The sequence below is a fragment of the Populus alba genome, chromosome 11, assembly GCF_005239225.2.
Source record: "Populus alba chromosome 11, ASM523922v2, whole genome shotgun sequence".
NCBI classification, from domain to species: Eukaryota; Viridiplantae; Streptophyta; class Magnoliopsida; order Malpighiales; family Salicaceae; genus Populus; species Populus alba.
The window spans coordinates 21,719,885-21,738,653 of NC_133294.1; the positions used below are offsets into that span (position 1 = coordinate 21,719,885).

General features: G+C 32.8%; 3 protein-coding genes and 1 pseudogene across 3 annotated transcripts; 3 read left to right on the forward strand and 1 right to left on the reverse strand.

Moving 5' to 3' along the window:
* The first annotated feature begins 2,382 nt into the window (after positions 1-2,382).
* LOC118040852 (protein DMR6-LIKE OXYGENASE 2) lies at positions 2,383-4,996 on the forward strand. Its single transcript, XM_035047896.2, has 4 exons — positions 2,383-2,664; positions 3,339-3,586; positions 3,818-4,139; positions 4,647-4,996. The coding sequence occupies exons 1-4, from the start codon at positions 2,437-2,439 to the stop codon at positions 4,896-4,898; spliced, it is 1,050 nt and encodes a 349-aa protein (XP_034903787.1). The 5' UTR covers positions 2,383-2,436; the 3' UTR covers positions 4,899-4,996.
* Positions 4,997-8,903: 3,907 nt separating this feature from the next.
* On the forward strand, positions 8,904-10,792 carry LOC118040824 (protein DMR6-LIKE OXYGENASE 1). The gene is made up of 4 exons (XM_035047873.2): positions 8,904-9,188; positions 9,456-9,703; positions 9,819-10,146; positions 10,257-10,792. Exons 1-4 carry the CDS (start codon positions 8,955-8,957, stop codon positions 10,506-10,508), a joined length of 1,062 nt encoding a protein of 353 aa, XP_034903764.1. The 5' UTR covers positions 8,904-8,954; the 3' UTR covers positions 10,509-10,792.
* A 1,698-nt stretch (positions 10,793-12,490) lies between these two features.
* LOC118040848 (caffeic acid 3-O-methyltransferase 1) lies at positions 12,491-14,259 on the forward strand. Its single transcript, XM_035047893.2, has 4 exons — positions 12,491-12,987; positions 13,098-13,405; positions 13,585-13,652; positions 13,744-14,259. The coding sequence occupies exons 1-4, from the start codon at positions 12,581-12,583 to the stop codon at positions 14,041-14,043; spliced, it is 1,083 nt and encodes a 360-aa protein (XP_034903784.1). The 5' UTR covers positions 12,491-12,580; the 3' UTR covers positions 14,044-14,259.
* Positions 14,260-15,790: 1,531 nt separating this feature from the next.
* On the reverse strand, positions 15,791-18,097 carry LOC118040822 (metal tolerance protein 1-like; annotated as a pseudogene).
* Positions 18,098-18,769: the final 672 nt, after the last annotated feature.

Genomic DNA, 18,769 nt, shown 5'->3' on the forward strand with positions numbered 1-18,769 from the left:
GCAACACCGGCAAAAAAAATACTATGAAGTTTAAGTCAATATAGTATTTATATAGATGATGAGGATAATAAATATTTTCTAGACTTAAATGTTATTTAAACTTTATTTAAGTCTTGTATTATATTTATACTGTGTTAAACTTAAAGTCTAGAGAGAATAGTATTAGAGATATGAACTCTAGTTTCATGCCTATGACAGATTTTACATCTAGAAAGATGAAGCTTTGTTTATATAGATTTTTTTAATATATATATACACACATAGAAAATTATATATTGAAATAAAACAATTGTAGAGGTTTTTTCATGTGCATGTCACCAAACTCTTAGTATTAGGTTGGGCTGGTTATATGATTCCTTTCTGCCATCTCTCTTTCCTAGAAATCTCCTACTTCAAGACATTAAATTAGCAAAAGAGGAAAACGTAGCGTATTGCATCATCTGGCTACTAAATTTATAAATTAATGCAACGATCGGAGTATAGCTTTCGAAATTGGCTAGCTCCCGAACGCAGAGGTTGTGTTTTTCTTTACTTTGACTAAATTAAATGTTCATTGTTTATTATATTTCACATGGAAACCATTACAGTATTTTGAGGTATTCTCCTGCATATGTTCAAAGTATTTGATACAGTGACAGAAATTAATTTTTCAAATATTATTTATTATTATTATTTAAATTTATCTTTAATATTAGCATATCAAAAAAATTTAAAATATAAAAAATTATTTTTTTTCAAAATATAATCTAACCATGAGAAAACAAAGACAAACAATAACTACAAAAACATTTGTTACAGAGGAATTTGAGATATGGTCAAAGACGAATTATGGTAAAGGATTTATTGAAACCATTGAATTCAAAGTATGGTGAAATATGGTAAAGTAGATTGGAGGTGGGATTGAGAATTTATTATTATTATTATTATTAACATTAACGTGAGTGTTTGTGTTAGCTTGCATATACCTCGACTAATTTTATGGATCTTGAAGTTAATGATTATGTAAATTTTCAATAATCTTAAGATTTGTAAGACTCAAATTAAAAAGACCTCTAAAAAACAATTCTATAATCTGATCAATTGAACTACATCTCTTAAATTTTTTTTTAAAAAAACTTAAATGTAGGAGAATTATAGATTTAAATAAGGATAACACGTCTGATATTCAACGCACCAAACTCGTACTCTTCTTATCCAATTGAGATATTATTCATAATATATATATATATATATATATATATATATATTAGTTATTAAATATTCCTTATTTTCTAATACAAAAAATCCCAACTACCTTTCGTCAAACCTCAAATACTCTTTTATATCATTAAAATCATTTTCACTAACACAGAGGTCCAAAATTCCAAAATTTCTTTGTTTGGCTAGCACGGTGGCACCAACACACAAGTTATTGTTCATCAGCCCGCCAAACACCATGTTTATCAAGTTTGTGTGTTTGGAATGAGGTGTGGCGATATATGATTTGTTTTTTTTATACTCACACAAAAAAAAAAAAAACTTGTTTTTAATGGTAACTTTTTTTTGTATTAAATGGATTTTACATTAAAAAAAAAAATCACATCTCACCACATCGCTATCCCAAACATCCTCTTCAAATAATTGTTGTAAAACTCAGACAACCCTTGTGATATTCCATATCAGAAATGAGTGTTCAGAGCCAAAACTTTATAAATAATCATGATCGCTGACCTGTTGTACACGTTTTGAGGCGTCAGACTAAAAAATGAGCTTACGTCACCAAGAACAAAATCATGAGAACAGTAAGGCTTAAAGCAAACAATAGATAGAAAGTTGGGTCGGGTTATTACAATCTTGGCATGTCTATTTAGAATTCAATTAACCCAAAACCTAGACTAGTTTGGATTCAAGAAAAAATAAAATAAAATAAAAAGCTTGGTTAATCCAATAAAAAAACCTGGATCGAATTGATGACCCGGTCAAAACCAATTAATGTAATTTTGATTTTGTTTAATTAATCTTTCTCGACCTATAACCCTAGCCTTGCACGAGTCAACCTCAGGGTTGGTTATTAAAATTATTCTTCAAAGCTATGATATAGTATTTAGAGGGTGTTTAGGAGTATATATAGTATTAATTACTTTTCAAAGTGTTTTTTACTTGAAAATGTATCAAAATAATCTTTTTTTTTTATTTTAAAAAAATTATTTTTAATATCAGCACATCAAGACAATCTAAAACAAAAAAAAATTTGAAGTAATTTTTTTTTTAAAAAAAAATTACTTTTAAAATATAAAACAAAGAAGTTATTAGATTTGTACACATAAGAAAACATTGAAGTTGTACTATGCCTCTAGCGATGGCTGTCGATTTCCTTCTATAAATACGGGTACAAACTCCCCCACTTAGACCACAATACTCTCGTTGTTACTACCACTACTATTAATTCTTCTAATCATGTCTGCCACTATGTTGCAATTAGCTGAATGCCTCCTTGCTTTGCCAGGGGCCAAGCATCTTCCACACACCGATAAGGATCCCATTTCCAATCTTCCAACCCTCCCTGAGGCTCAGGTATCTGATAGCTCCATCCCCATCATTGACCTGGAAGCCCTTCATGGTCCTCGCCGCTCCGATATTGTCAAACAACTTGGCCAGGCATGCCAGCACAAAGGTTTCTTTGCGGTAGGAGCTTTTTTTTTCTTTTTTTTTTTTCTGGAAAAGTTTTCTGTTGGAGTTTATACTCGATGCTAGTTGTGCTAAATGGTATATGGTGGTGCTAGTTTTTCATGAATGGAAGGAATCATTTTCTTGAAAACTGGTTATAGCACGATGACATCTGCCCAGAACTAGGAAAGTGGAGAAGATAAGGAACCACACATGTAAAAGACAAGACTCCATTGCAAATACACAGCAAAGTAACAGCGCAGGTCCACATAGGCCAGCTATCGAATACCTTGTGGACATAGTACAGAAAAAGCCATCATAGTACAACTATGGACAGATTACAAGAAGGGTTAAACAGAAAATGAAAGAAAATAATTCTTGAAAATTACCAGAAACAAAGCAAAATAAATCCTCTTCTGAATTACTTATGGGAAAAGAAATTATGCAAAATCTGCTGTCTTCCAGAGTAATATAGTGGTCCTGTTATATGGAATTTTCATGGGAAGACATCCAGTGTTTGGCAGTTGTTTCTGATGACCTTTAGCAACAACTTTGCCTCTCGCAGCATGCTACTGTTCTTGCTGTTAATTTTTATTTTTAGCAGTGGTTGTAGTTTGGTGTCCTATATTCTCTTTGTATATGCTTGAAATCTATCTAGTTCTAACAACTCTATTGTTTTTCCTCCTTGTCAGGTGAAGAATCATGGAATTCCAAGGACAACGGTTAGCAACATATTCGACACAACAAGAGAATTCTTTCATCTGCCAAAGGAAGAAAGAATGAAATTCTACACTCCTGACCCTAACAGTGACATCAGGCTAATGAATGCTTATAAAGATGAGGTTGCAAATGTCTTTGTAGCAAGGGAATCTTTGAAGTTCCATTGTCACCCTGTTGAGAATTACGTGAATAAGTGGCCAACAAATCCTCCTTCCTTCAGGTAACAAAAGCTAGCACACGTTATTATAATCTTTTTCTATAAAAATTCCTTAGTCGTAATTGTCCCATCTGGTTCCTCGACAAACCCCTGACATGCTTGAGTCATGGAGGGTGTAGATAAGATAGTCTTGGCAGGCACCGATGCCCCTCGCACCAGCCCATCGGAGATTTTATAGTAATAGTAATTAGATTGTTGGGTGCTGCATATTTGTTAACATTTGATTGCTGACAGGAAGTATGCCGCCGAGTATTTGACAAATGTGAGGAGGGTGGAGATAACACTACTTGGTGCAATATCAGAGAGCTTAGGCCTGGAAAGAGATTATATAGAGAAGAAATTGGGTGGACATTATGTATCTTTGAACTACTACGGAGCTTGTGAACAATCAGATCTCGAGCTTACTTATGGAGTGCGTGCCCATACTGATCCAACCATAATAACTATTCTATTGCAAGATGATGTGCCTGGACTTCAGGTTCTAAGTGAGGGCGAATGGATGGATGTTAATCCTATTCCAGGCACGGTGGTTGTCCATGTTGGAGATCTGCTGCAGGTGATCATTTATATCTTTTCATATCTAATTTTAAGCTAGATTTCCTTAATTGCTATTAACAGTCAAAGCCCTATTCAGGGAAACTACAATTAATTGTAGTATTTAATACAGACTTCTGAAGCACCAAATTGGGTTAAGTAGTGTAGTTGTTTTTTTCGTTTTGTTTTTTTTTTATTATGTGCATATCAATTATATGGTGTTTATACAATAAACATGAGTAGTTATTCAGTGAAAACCATAAAATTTCTTGATTTTCAAAGTGTATATGCGGCCTCCCAAAATCTTCGAAAATCCCAAACTTCCCCTGAACTAGTTATTTTCTGGGTACTTTTACGAAATGCTTCTCCTTGAACAAAAAAAAAAAAAAAAAAAAACTACAGTCAGACCTTCCAATTCTACAGCTTTGGATCTGTCACTGTATGTTTGTAGGTAAAAGTAGTAGCATGCTACGTCTTGCTCTCCTTGTTGTGATAATTACTTTTTTCTCTTATGTTTCTTTTGTATCAGGCAATTAGCAACCATAAATTCAAGAGTTTGCTCCATCAAGCTATGGTGAATTGTGAGAAGGAGCGTATGTCCATCGCCTCCTATTGCTATCCATCATCTGATGCCATGATTGGACCTCCAAAGAAGTTGATAGACAATGATCATCCTGCTGTCTATCAAGATTTCACGTTTAAAGAATTCAGTGAGCAAATGTGGAAAGTAATAACTTTTACTGATACGCGTCTGGACTCGTTCAAGTGTTCTACTGCCTGACCTTCAGCTTCTGAGATAGCATATGCACTTGTATAATAAGAGAACATGTAGCTGTTTTGCTGAATAATACATGTCTTTTAGTTGTTTTTAGTAAATAACTAATTTACACGGCAAGCTATACTGTAGTAAATAACTAATTTATATTTTTTTAATAAAAAATACTTTATATAGGCTTTATAACATGTTTATACAGCCCATTAAAAAAACTTCATCCAAATAAAATGGCTATTAGATTTATATTAAAAAAAAATCTATCATTTTTTATATTTTTTTTAAAAAGAACAATCAAAAGGTTTTTTTTTTAATAAAAGAAAAAAAACTAATTTTTAATCATTCATTCAAGAATTCAACCTAAAATTATTTTAACTTTTGAGTTAGTAAATATATGGTTAATATTTTTAACTCTAGTGAAAGAATTAATAAACATGAAAAATGAAGATAGATGATTCTATTAGAGAATCTAGTTCACTAAAACATGAAATTATTTTCTCTTAAATCAATATGTCATAAATAATTAACACAATCGACATGTTTTTCTAGTATATATTTGCATGGAAAAAGCACAGGAAAACGTAAAACCAAATGTAAAATTTGCATGGTCAATTCAATCGACATTGAAAATTTAGTTTTTAATTTCCAACGATACTTTGAATTATCTTTCATTATCTCTTACATCACATCACGGTCAAATTCAATTGGTATTGTGGTCTATCAAAAATGGCAAAGTTGTCCAAATAAAAATAAATAAAAAATATGAAACTCTACAGGTAGATGTAGAAAGTAATAAGTGGAAAGTGATTTTTGAATTTGATGAGTGATTATCCAATAATCATTCTTCATGATTAATTAAGATTATATTAAAAAAATTATTATTTTATGTCTCATCGTTATTCAAGAAATTTCAATCTTTTTACAAGAATTATTAGGAAAGTGTTTAAGAATATAATAACAGTTACTTTTTAAAGTAATTTTTATCAAAAAAATTATAAAAAAATATTTTTTTTAAAAAAATTATTTTTAACATTGATTATCACATCAAAATAATCTAAAAATATCAAAAAATATTAATTTAAAATAAAAAATAAAATCTAAAATTAATTTTTTTTAAAAATACAAAAACAAATAGACTTAAATCATATCCCTTAACTAAATTATATGTGTAATTGATGATAACTCCAAGATAGAATAATTCTATTAGAGAATCTAGTTCACTACAACATCAAATTATTTTCTCTTAAATCAATATTTCATAAATAATTAACACAATCAACATGTTTATTTCAATTTAATGAGATGAAATTTAATCAACATTAACAAATTCTTTTTGAACTCTAGAATTCGAATTCTTTCATTAAAAAATATAAAAGTAAACTAAGAATTACAGAAGGACTTTAGGATTTTATTATTATTATTAAGTCAAGGGGTTTGAATTACTTTGATTAGTTTTAAGCCCCACGTTGGAGGCTGATCTAGAACTATCTTGACAATTCAAAAGACCAGGCATGTACGGTGTAGCTTTCGAGGAAAATATATTATCATGATGGCGTTTGATTTTTTGACTTCCATAGTTTCCAGTCAATATTCTTGTCTTTTATAATAATTTAGCAACACTAACAGTACATTATCAGGTACCAAAACTTAAATTATGAGACTTGTCTAGACTCTGGAATCTGGAATGTGGCTGTGCGAGCCTTATTGATTAATTAATTAATATATATATATATGTCCATTCCAATGAAGATCATGGTAAAATAAGTAATAAATAATTATTCTACTTTGAAGTTAAGGTATTATATATTGACAATTGGAAAGCATGGCTTTTGAATATTTATTTCAGCCATCTTTTTTTCAAATTAACAGGTTTCAATAATATTACTTGACTTATAATTAATAAATAATTATATTGATATCAAATATATTAAAATATAATTTATTTTTCTAAATAGTTTTTCTATTAGTGTATACACTATTCAAAAAGTTATTTTAGGATTTGATTCTCTAAAATAGCATATCTCCCATTATAGAAACCTAAGATTAATTAAGAACGCGGTATTGATTATTTTCCACAATCCCTTTTTTTTGCCATCCATTTTATCTAGAACTATATATTTGAATCTTGAAAAACATGCACCATATGACATAATTTGGAGAAGAAAATGTTATTTTGATGGCGTTTGATTCCCGCAATTTGGAGGACAATATGTTCCTTTCCTTTTTAATAATCTCACAAGTCTCCTACATGTGATTAGCAAAGCTTAAATGGTAAAACTCCTCTAGAATGTGAAGACATGAGCCGTCATATTTTTTTATCATTCAAGAATATATTAATCCATAAATTCTTGGAATTATAAATTAAAAATGACCACTAATTATCCACAATTGTGAAGTTCATAGGAGTAGTAAGCAGACAAATGATTAAAATTTGACAACCTATCCGCCAGAGAGAAGAACATAATAATTAATTAGTCGTAGAGCGTTATTTCAGAAAATCAATGGAAATTAACGTCTTTACTTGAGTGATATCTCATCTTGGAAAAAAAAAAAAAAAACAAAAAAAAAACAATAGCATACGACAGACCAAATTTTACATGCAGCTTTATCAAAAGATTTGTTCAGATAGTGAAATTTTCTGCTGTGCAAACCTTCAAAGATAAGGTTGAATATTGCTACAACAACTTCAACTTATTGGTTACTTATTTCTTCTGAACAAAGGAGAATGTTTATGTTGATCTAATTTATTCACACAAAATAAATTAAACTCGATTAAAATCATAATAATTTGAAATCATGCAAGAAAACAATTTTAAAGATAAAACCTTCGTTGATTGACAAAGAAGATGGGGAGTTTTTGAGATAAATGTTTTCTAATTTTAGGGTTTGTTTGGAATTGTATTAACAATTATAATTCAAAGTGTTTTTTTGTTTAGAAATGTATTAAAATTAAATTTTTTTATTTTTAAAAAATTATTTTTGATATCAGCATATTAAAACGATTTAAAATATTAAAAAAAATTATTTTAAACAAAACAAATTTCAAAATTTTTAGAAATGTGGTGCATATTTTTAATCAATAATTATCAACATTCAAGAAATTAATTTCACTCAAATATTTATATTATTAAGTGAATAAATAGTTTTATATTAGTTTGTGACATGTCTTTATATAAAAATTTTTAAAGTTAAAGTTTTTATGAACTCATTAGAAGAGAATAATAATGGTGAGTTTTTAAACTCATTATCTTTTAATTATTAATTATTTGGTTGCTTAAAACTTGGTTCAATCTTAAATTATTTACGTATAGCTGAACAAGAGTACAAGACTTTACTCCATTACAAATAATGGTATGCCTCAAATTAACGTGTAGGTGTAGATTAAACGAAGGCTTCTCTGAATGGAAGGAAAGGAGAAATTCAATTCCATGAAATCTTTTGCTGGCTTGAAGAAGGCCCGAATCGAAAGCCTTAATTCGGAGGTCCGTTTCGGGCATAATGGCTTTAAAATTATATTCCATAAAAGGCAGTTTGCTGTAGAAGCTTAGAAGGAAAAGCTTACAACATAGTTATAAAACCTTTGTCCATCATTCGGATCAATATAAAACAACGTTGTTACGAGAGAAACAAAAATTACTATGTCTCATTAAGGCTAGATTTCATTAAGGTTTTAAGTCACAGATCAATTGAATTTATCCGGTTTAATCTTCATGATCAAATCTAACCTGAAAGACCGGGCGGCGCTGAGTTCTGTAGCAATAATCAAAGGGCGAAGAGAGATCCTCCATTGCGGCAACTGCAAGGCATTCAGTGTAGTCCAACAAAAATAATTTTTTTATCTTCGAGTCCGATAAACAAATTCGAAAGGTGGATAAAAAGACATTTCACTTGGACTGGCACCACCAAGTTGGGGGCCAGCAAAACAGTAGCCCCCTGGATGGCTGAGCAAGTGCAGCCCCCTCGATGGTTGCTTCCTCCTATAAATAGGGGTGTGCATGCGGACTCTCTTCATCACACTCACTAGCCACATATCCACAGAATTTCCCTGCATTTCAAGTTTTAGTCATGGCTCCCACAAAGGCAGTAGTAGCCGATGATCACCTTGCATTACCCGCAGGGGGCAAAAATACTCCACTAACGAACACCATTCCCATTTCCACTGCTCAAACTGATATCCATGGGCTTGAGATCTGGGAGGGCACCCTCCCCATCATCGACCTGGGAGGCCTTCATGGTCCTTGCCGCTCTGACACCATCAAACAGCTTGGCCATGCATGCCAACACTATGGTGGCTTTATGGTAATTACCTAGCTATGCCTACATGTGTGTGTGTGTTGCATGTGGAAACCATCAAAATTATTATAGAAAACGTCACTGAGAAAATGTATTTTAACTTAATTCAATGTCTTCGGTTCAATCAAGGCACCGAAGAAGTGTCATCGAATATTTTTTTCATTCATCTTTGGTACCTCTTTCTTTGAGCATCTATAACATCTTTATCTCTGACCAAGTATTGTGAAGTGTAAATAACTTTGTGTTCTAATAATTAATGTGTCGTATTATCAGCTGAAGAACCATGGAATTTCAGAGAGATTGTTGAATGGCATAATGAGCAAAGCAAGAGAGTTCTTCCATCTGCCAGAAGAAGAAAGGATGAAATTATACTCTCCTGACCCTACCAGCCTTATCAGGCTTGCTACTGGCTTTAAGGACGATAATCAGAATGTCTTCGTCTCGAGGGAATCGTTGAAATTTCATTGTCATCCTGTTGAAAATTATGTGAATCTATGGCCTACAAATCCTCCATCCTACAGGTAATATTTCATGGAAAGATTAAACAAGAGTTCAATTTGGTGTTTTTAAATCTGGATGGACTAATTTAGTAGCTTTTTTCAGCTATTACTAGTTATAATATTTTATTGTTTACAGGGAGGTTGTATCCGAGTATTGTGTAGCTGTTAAAAGGGCAGAGATAACACTACTTGAAGCTGTATTCGAGGGCTTAGGCATGGAAAGGAAATCTATAGACCAGATATTGGACAACCATGGACAATACGCTTCTCTGAACTACTATCCGACGTGTGACAAGTCAAATCTTGGGCTCACTTTTGGACTGCGTGGTCACACTGACCCCACTATACTCACCATGCTACTGCCAGATGAGGTGCCTGGGCTTGAAATTCTACAAGATGGTGACTGGGTACCGGTCAAGCCTATTCCTAACACCTTGATTGTCCATGTTGGTGACGTGCTTCAGGTCATTTACTCTCTTTACATCTACTTTCTTTTAGAATTATTCATTCAAGGCAAAAAGAAACATGAAAAATCACCATTGATTTTATATCTGAATTCTTTCTTAATTATCAGGGGCTTAGCAACTGCCGATACAAGAGTTTGCTCCATCGAGTTATCGTCAATTCTGAGAAAGAACGTCTATCCATTGCTTCATATTGCTATCCATCAAATGATACTCAAATGGGGCCCCCTAAGGAATTGATCGATGATGATCATCCATTGATTTATAAAGATTACACCTACGAAGAATTCTACACTACAATGTGGAAACAAAGACTTCCAGATGCCGCGCGCTTGGACTCATTCAAAGTTTCTGCTGCTTAATCACATCTTCTCCACTACCGTACGTTCCTATGTTTAGAAGATGCTTGGGATGCATGCTGCTTTTATCCTCTCTCTTTTCTTTTCTTTTCTTTTCTTTTCGTTTTGTGTGTGAGATCGATGGCATGCAATTTACTTTGAACAAATCTCAGGCATTTTGTAACTTTTTCTTTTTTGGTTACAAAGCACTGTACCATAAAAGGTGATGAATCTTGTAGCAAGTGACATATATATGATCACATATTATCCCTTTTACCTGAAATAAAAACGTTTCTGTTTTTATGAAATGTTGAGCTTTATGCTGGATGATGGCATAATATGTCCTTTTCCTTTTCAATACATACGAGTTCGGAAGTGTTTGTTTCTGCGTTTGTTTTTAAATTTTTTTTTTTTTTTTTTACTAAAATTGAGTTACGGTTGTACTTTTTGGATCGTTTTGATGTGCTGATGTCAAAAATGATTTTTAAAAAATAAAAAAACATCATTTGCATGTATTTCGGCACGAAAAGCTATTTCAACCGCTACCACACTGTCAAACACGCTCTTCATCCCTAACTTAATTTGTAACCGTTAATGTTTCAATATCCAATATGCTTGTAAGTAAATAAGGTTTTTTGTCGTTGGATTAAGGGTTAATTAATCAAATATTTATTCAAATAACTCTCTTTTTCAAAAAATAGTCGTTCAAATCTGACACCCTTCACTGTTGAAAGCAGCAGTCAAGAACATTTGTATATGATTCTTACACTTTTGGCACGTTTTATTGGAAACCCATAACACTGCTTTCTGACTATTCTGGCGATACCATAATCATGCAGCGTGCAAATATTTCCTCGATATATAGACACTGTTAAGTGAGGACACGAGAAGACATATTGATCTGGAAATGTTGTAGGAATTGTTTTTTAAAATGTTTTTTTTTAAATAAATTAAAATAATATTTTTTTTATTTTTAAAAAAATTATTTTTAAAATTAACATATTAAAATACAGTTACAATTACATTTTCAAACACTTATAAATGGTTTCTATGATGCTGTAGCAGCTTTTGCAAATTGATCGCCGAGAACCAAATTTTTGCTTGGTATGTTGTTAGAAAACGAACGCATGAGAAGGAAACATAATAGGAGAATCAATAAATCAAACGTGCTAGAAAGGTCTAAATTGGACTACCTAATCTTGGACTTTTGTAGAACAGAAAATTCAAAATTATCCAGTCTTAAGTTCTAAATGTCTTCTTTTTGTGAGTTAAAAAACAAGAGAAGTGATGGCAATTGTCTGTAGTATTTTAGTACTTTCTTGAACAAAAATAGACTAGCGTTGAATGTTTAGCGGATTGTTTTAGCACAATATCCACACGTTCAAAATCAGGAAAAAACTCTAAGACATTAAGATTTTTTTTTTATGAAAATAAACATAATTTTTAATTTAATAATTGAATTATGTGGAAATTTTATAAGTACTTTCTATGAGCTCAATTCTGTATGTGGTTGGCAGGCCAGCGATAATCAAGATTGCGATCATGGCTGAATTTGATTCAAAAGATGTTGTTTCAAAGTTTTCTTTATTATTTTATGTTCTTAATTATCAAGTGCATTAATTTTTTAAATTTTAATGGTGTGTTACATGTTACTTTTCAAAAGCATTTTTTATTAAAAATAAATCAAAATAATTTTTTTTAATTTTTTCTATTAGCATTTCAAAATTTAAAAAAAATTAATATTTTCTTAAGCAGAAACATAAATTTAAAACATACTAAATACAAATACAAAAACAAATTTGAGCATTCCACATAGAACTACAAAACATCGGACTCTGCAGACAAGTGTCCAGTCAAAAGTTCTTCATTAATTTTGTATAAAAAAAACAATTGAAGAGACGTGATGACGTTTGTCCTCACATAGAAAAGTCTTAATGGCAAGCTGTCTGTACTTCTTTTATTATTATTATCAGCAAATAAACTAAAGGCCGTAGTTGTTTTACTGTAGATGGAGATACAATTCGCCGTGGAAAGTTCTACTAGCAACATTTATGGGTTGATAACACCTTTCCTTTTCCTATCGCAAGCAAAAACAAATGGCAACCTCAACCGGTGAGGAAGACCATCATCTCCAGTATGCTATGCAACTTTCAAGTGCATCAGTGCTGCCTCTGGTTTTGAAAGCAGCAATAGAGCTAGGTGTGTTCGAGATAATAGAAAAGGCCGGTCCTGATGCCTTGCTCTCAGCTTCAGATATTGTCGCTCAATTTCCCACACAAAACAACCCGGAAGCCCATGTTCTGCTAGACCGTAGCCTCTGCCTGCTCGCAAGCCATTCTGTTCTTACTTGCTCGGTGTCCACCAAGAATATTCAGGATGGTCATTCCCAGAGGTTATATGGATTAGCACCTGTGGCCAAATACTTTACCAAGAACAAGGATGGAGGATCGTTGAGTCCCTTTTTAGCTATGATTCATGACAAGGTTATGATGGATATGTGGTAAGAGACTTCATAAGTATTGATTCTTTCATATATTCTATTTTTGTTGCCGATTTGTTTGTTGCTATAGTTAGTTTGTGATTTTTGTTGCCGATTCTGTTTGTTGCTATAGTTAGTTTAAAAGTTGCAGTTCTGGAAGGAGGGATTCCATTTGAGAAGGCTCACGGGATAAATTCTGCAGAATATCTAAAAAAAGATGCAAGATTTTGTGAGCTATTCAGCAGTTCCATGAAAAGTTTCAACGTTACATTTATGGAGACAATTCTGGACATATATGATGGATTTGAAGGTGTAAAATGCTTGGTGGACGTGGGTGGTGGCAATGGTTCTATCCTCAACATGATCATTACCAAGTACCCTGCAATTAAGGGTATCAACTATGATTTGGCTTCAGTTGTCGAAAGCTCACCATCCTACCCAGGTATTGATCTTTTGTTTTGATCTTTTATTTTAACTTATTACTTACAAATCGAAAGGACGCTTGCCTATTAATTCTTGAAGTTGAAACGCGACTAGTAGGAAAACTGCATAGATACAGTTGTTTGATCATTTACTTAAAGTATACAAAATTGAGCAGTCTGAACAAGTTTTGTTCTGTAGGAATTGAGCATGTCGCGGGGGACGGATTCGTAACAATTCCGAAAGGAGGAGATGCCATTTTCATGAAGGTAAGAAGATTTGATACTAGTGAAGTTTTAACAATTTGTTAGCTACATACCTCTGTTAGGGAACTGAAAATGATATCTTTGAATGAAACAGTGGATAACTCACAACTGGGATGATGAGCACTTGCTAAAAATGCTAAAGAATTGCTATGAAGCTTTACCAGACAACGGAAAAGTTATAGTAGTGGATATGGTAGTTCCAGAAACCCCTGAAACCAATGTTAAAGCTAAAAGCATGCTACAGAATTATTTGTTCATAACAAGCATGAGTCCGCAAGGAAAAGAAAGGACAGAAAAAGAATTTGAAACCTTGGGAAAGGAAGCTGGATTTTCTCATATTCGAGTTGCTTGTTTTGTCTGTAATTTTTCAGTAGTGGAGTTCATAAAAATATAAGTGCATAATTACTGTTGTAGTTACATCAGCTTACCCAATTGCTCATGTGGTTGCATTTCAGAAGCTGATGATCAATTCTCATAGAACTCAAATCTCTAGTGAGTATAGGTCTTGGATTTTGGTGAGGCAGTAGTTGATGAATGTTGAATGTATTGGAATATCAATGAATGTTGAATCTATCAGCTGATTAGCAAGAGTCAACCATAATTTATTTGTTTAGCTCCGGAAACTGGACTTGGCAGCAGAGCAGGTTCTGGAGCAGAAAAGGAGGCCTAAACCACTTCTAGTTTTTTTCTGTAGATGATTCCATACCTGATCAGCTAGTGCCCTGGCCGAAACAGTTTTTCGAAGTATGACAGATTTAAAATTTCCTCACAGCACCATCCACCGGACTTGTCACAAGAACTGATTGCAAACTAAGATCAATAAACTGATTGCACAGTTTTATTACTTTTAATTACATTTTAGATGGATTATAAATTGGATAATGTAGCTAACAAAATATACCAAGAACAACTGCCTCCCCACTCTCAGAACAACTGATGCTCCTTTTGTGATTGACCGTATCCTTTGCCTTCTTGCTAGCTAGCCATTCCATTCGCACTTGTTCTCTAGACAGTATCTGCACGAGAGATTTCAACCCCATATTTATGGAGAGAATTCTGGATGTATGGTGGCTTCGAAGGTGTAAAAGCCTTGGTGGATGTGGGTGGTGACGATTTCTGTGCTTAACATGAACATTTATAATTATCCTACCGTTAAGGGTATCAACTATGATTTGGCTCAGTTGTATAAATCTCACCATCCTATCCAGGTATCTATTTTGTATTATTAAGGTTTTTTAGTTTTTTTTTTAATAAAGAATCCTAATAACTTTTTGACAAAATGAATAATATCAAGTATTTATATTTATTATATTTTTGGTTTTGAGAGTTTTGACATGTAATAAATCTTTTTATCTTTTATTCTAGACTATGTTAATTGATATTAGAGTTCAATAATTCCTCATAATTATTTTATTTTGTTGTGTGTTGTAGAACAATCATAACTAGAAGAGGTTGAAAACAAGACGTGCTTGTGTAGAAAAAAAATGAGGAGATTTTTCTAAAAAAAATAAATATCTAGAAACTAGTGTGTTGTTTTTATATATGTTAGTTGTTGTCATTCAAAATTCTAGTGAATGAACCCTTGATGAGGTTCCTGCACAAAAATGTTGGGTTAAAGATCTATAATGAGTAGCAAACACAAAAAGATATTGTGTTTAAGATCTATGATATGGTGACTTACACAAAGATATTAGGGACTCATAATAAAGTGGTACATTCAATAAATGATGTTCTTGATAGAAATTAGTTTTTAACTGTAAATTGAACTTGATGATAAAATCCTTCCAGCCAGGAAGATAGATGCAGGAGATTTTTTAGGAAAATAAATATTTTTCTATTTTTTTGTTTTTTATTATGATGCTTTTCTAGTTTATTCTATATTTATCCTAATTTATTTTTTATTCAATATTATTAGAAATTGTTAATTTTTTCTATATAAAATATTGTAATAGTTCTTTAACAAGTGAATACATGAAGAAATAAAATTAAATATTTTGAAAGTATCCCTACACTTATGATGTTTTTAGTTTTTAAAAGTTTTGACAGTGGTTTGATTTATGAAGAAAAAAAATAATATTTTGATGTTTTTTAAAATAAAAAACAGGTTAAAAAAATTGTTATTACATTCTCAAAAAACCCTTAAAACCACAATGAAAAAGTGATTCTAATGGACATGGTAGTCCCAGAAGCCCCTGAAAACAGTTGCTTGTGGAGCTTATATTTTTCAGTAGTGGAAAAGAAAGGTTAATCAAAATATGTGATTGCTTAGTGATTATTTGTCAGCAAGTTAGAGAAAATCATGAACCTGCCAAGATTCATAAAAACTAGTTATTAATCAATGACAAGGAATTAAAAGTAAAAGTTCAAAACTGACGCTAAGCCACTGAAATGTAAATGGTTACTGTCGCTCTATCTGAATGGTCACATGACTGATATTGTGTTCTGTCCTAATGTAATCTATAGCCTTGTCTAGAACCATGTCAGCATCAGCATCAGGCTTGATCATAACATGGCAAGCCAACAAAAACTTCCCTACAGTTATTGCCCAAATGTGCAGTTCATGGACGGCAACCACCGCGTCCATTTCGCAGAGACCCTTCTCGAGCGTGGTTGCGTCGATCTCCCTCGGCGTGCTCTCCATGAGAACCTCCAGAATATTCCGTAGCATACTGATTGTTGTGCCCAACACAATTATGGAAAACACAAGGGTGCATATCAGATCAATGATTTTCCACCCTGGCTTGTACCATATAATTGCCCCACCGAGCATCACCCCAAAACTCTGAATTGAATCTCCCAATACGTGAAGATAAGCCCCCTGAATATTGATATTTCGTTGCCTCTTCTGTTTATGCCCACCTTCTGTTTTATTTTCAACTTCGGTGTGACCACTAAGCAGAGGCTCGGCAAGATCTGCTCCATGTGTGGCATTATGCTCATCATTGTCTTCGGAGTTCCCCTCATGATGGTGGTGATTATGATGTGTGGCCCCACTTAAACTGTTGGTATGGGTGTGATCATGATCACTGCGGCCATGGCCGTGCCCACCGTGACCGTGACCCAGCAAGAGTGCCATGACAATGTTAACCAGTAAGCCAGCAGCAGAAACAGCAAACATGAGAACACCCTGAACTTCACCTGTGTCGTAAATAAGTCTGGCAATAGCTTCGTACACAAGGATCCCTGCAAGAAGCCATATATATCAGCTGGATGGAAATAAGAGCACCAAGTATCTCAATCCTAAAATAACCATAAGTCCGGCGAGGAGTCGCCTCCCATCCTGATGCCCAGATTGAAAATAAAGAGATTGCAAAAGCTGCAACATCTGATAAAAGATGGGCTGCATCGGTCAAGATCGCGAGACTGTTGGCTTTTATGCCTCCTACAATTTCAACAGCCATGAAGATAAGACAGAGCACAACTGTCCATCCAAGTTTCTTCATAGACGCCCCTCGTTCCTTTGCATCTTTAGAACTGGTTTTAGCATCTGAAAATCCACACGTTGCTCCCGCACAAATCCTACTCACACCCAGGCTCGTCTTCACAGCTGGAACATCTACGTGCATGTCAATTATACGTCCATGTTCTGAATTTCGCACTTCCATCTGAATTTAACCAGCAGCAATAACAAAATTTGGATGAATATTAATCTATAAACATATTCAAGGACAAACACGGTAATTAGATCAGCATTCGGATTTGGAACTAATCCGTAACATTAAACGCTGACATAGAGGCATCTATGGAACCAAACCTAATGACCAGCCAACAATAAGCTTAATGTTCGTTGATAAACATAACATACGGTAATTAGATCAATCATTGACAATGAGCAAGCTAACAAACATAGATATTCATGTTAACAAGTTTTAACCTTCAAGCAGAATCCATTCCTCAATCACCACAAATCTTGGAAACATAATCATTAATCACCCAAAGCTCCATAATAAGAACCAGTCACAACACAAACAGGGAACAAAACCAGCCCTTGACAATCCAAGATAACAAACCAAACCCGCCATCAAACCCCTCATCCATGATCATTAAAAAAACAAACTTTTTGTTCAGAGAAAAAAAAACCTCAAAAAAACATTATCCACTTTAGAACAACGAGCAAAAGGCCAAAAAAATGAACAGGACAAATCCACGAGACCCTTTGACTAAAACTCCACTAAATGACAAAAAGCAATAAACTTTAATCCAGAAGGTAAATAAATTTTCTTTTAAAGATCCAAGATAAGATAAAATAAAATAGAAGGCATTAGATTCCATATCCATAACTAATACCAGTCAATATACAAGAGAGAAAGACAAAGGAAGTACCTTTTGGTCTGCTTAAATTCTGAAGCTTTTTGGTGTTGGCAATAGTATCTTTGCTTCAGCTTCTATTATCGCTCTCTCTGTATGACAGATGGAGAGAGCATTACAGCACTAAAGTACTAATGTTTTTTTTCCTTGTGTTTATGTCGAGGGTTGTGATTTTTTTATTTTTTTCAGTATTTTATTTTATTTACATAGAGTGTACGGATCAGTTTATGAGCACCTCGACTAATTCTTATGGACCCTGAAGTTAAGGATCAAGTAAGTCTCCAATGACTATTAATATTAGCAACTACAAAGCTCAAACCTGAAATCATAAAGAAAATAAACTTCTTGATCTCAAATTCATACCCAAGATGGAGAAAGAGAGCACATCATTGGATATTAAAAATGTATTTTATTTGAAAAAATAAAATTGATATTTTTTAAGTATTTTTTATAATTTTAATTTGTTGATATTAAAAATGTTAAAAAAATATTTTTAAAAAGTATTGTAAGTTTTTGTTTTGCAGTTTTTTATTTTCCTATTAAGGATTATTTCCTCAAGCTTCTTCCCCCTTTTCTTAGTCAACAGTCACTTCAAATTTTTAATCTTGTTTTGGTATAAATTCTTAATTTTGAAGTTGATACCGAAAGTGTTTTGTATCGAATTTATGGATTAATCGAGATTGAGTTTTTTTTTTAAATATAATTTCTATATAGGTTTGGTACATTTTAGTAAATAAATTATTTACTTTCTTACTATGTTTAGACCATCCCTATATCTAAATCTGAAATCTTGTGAAATCATGCAAAAGTTC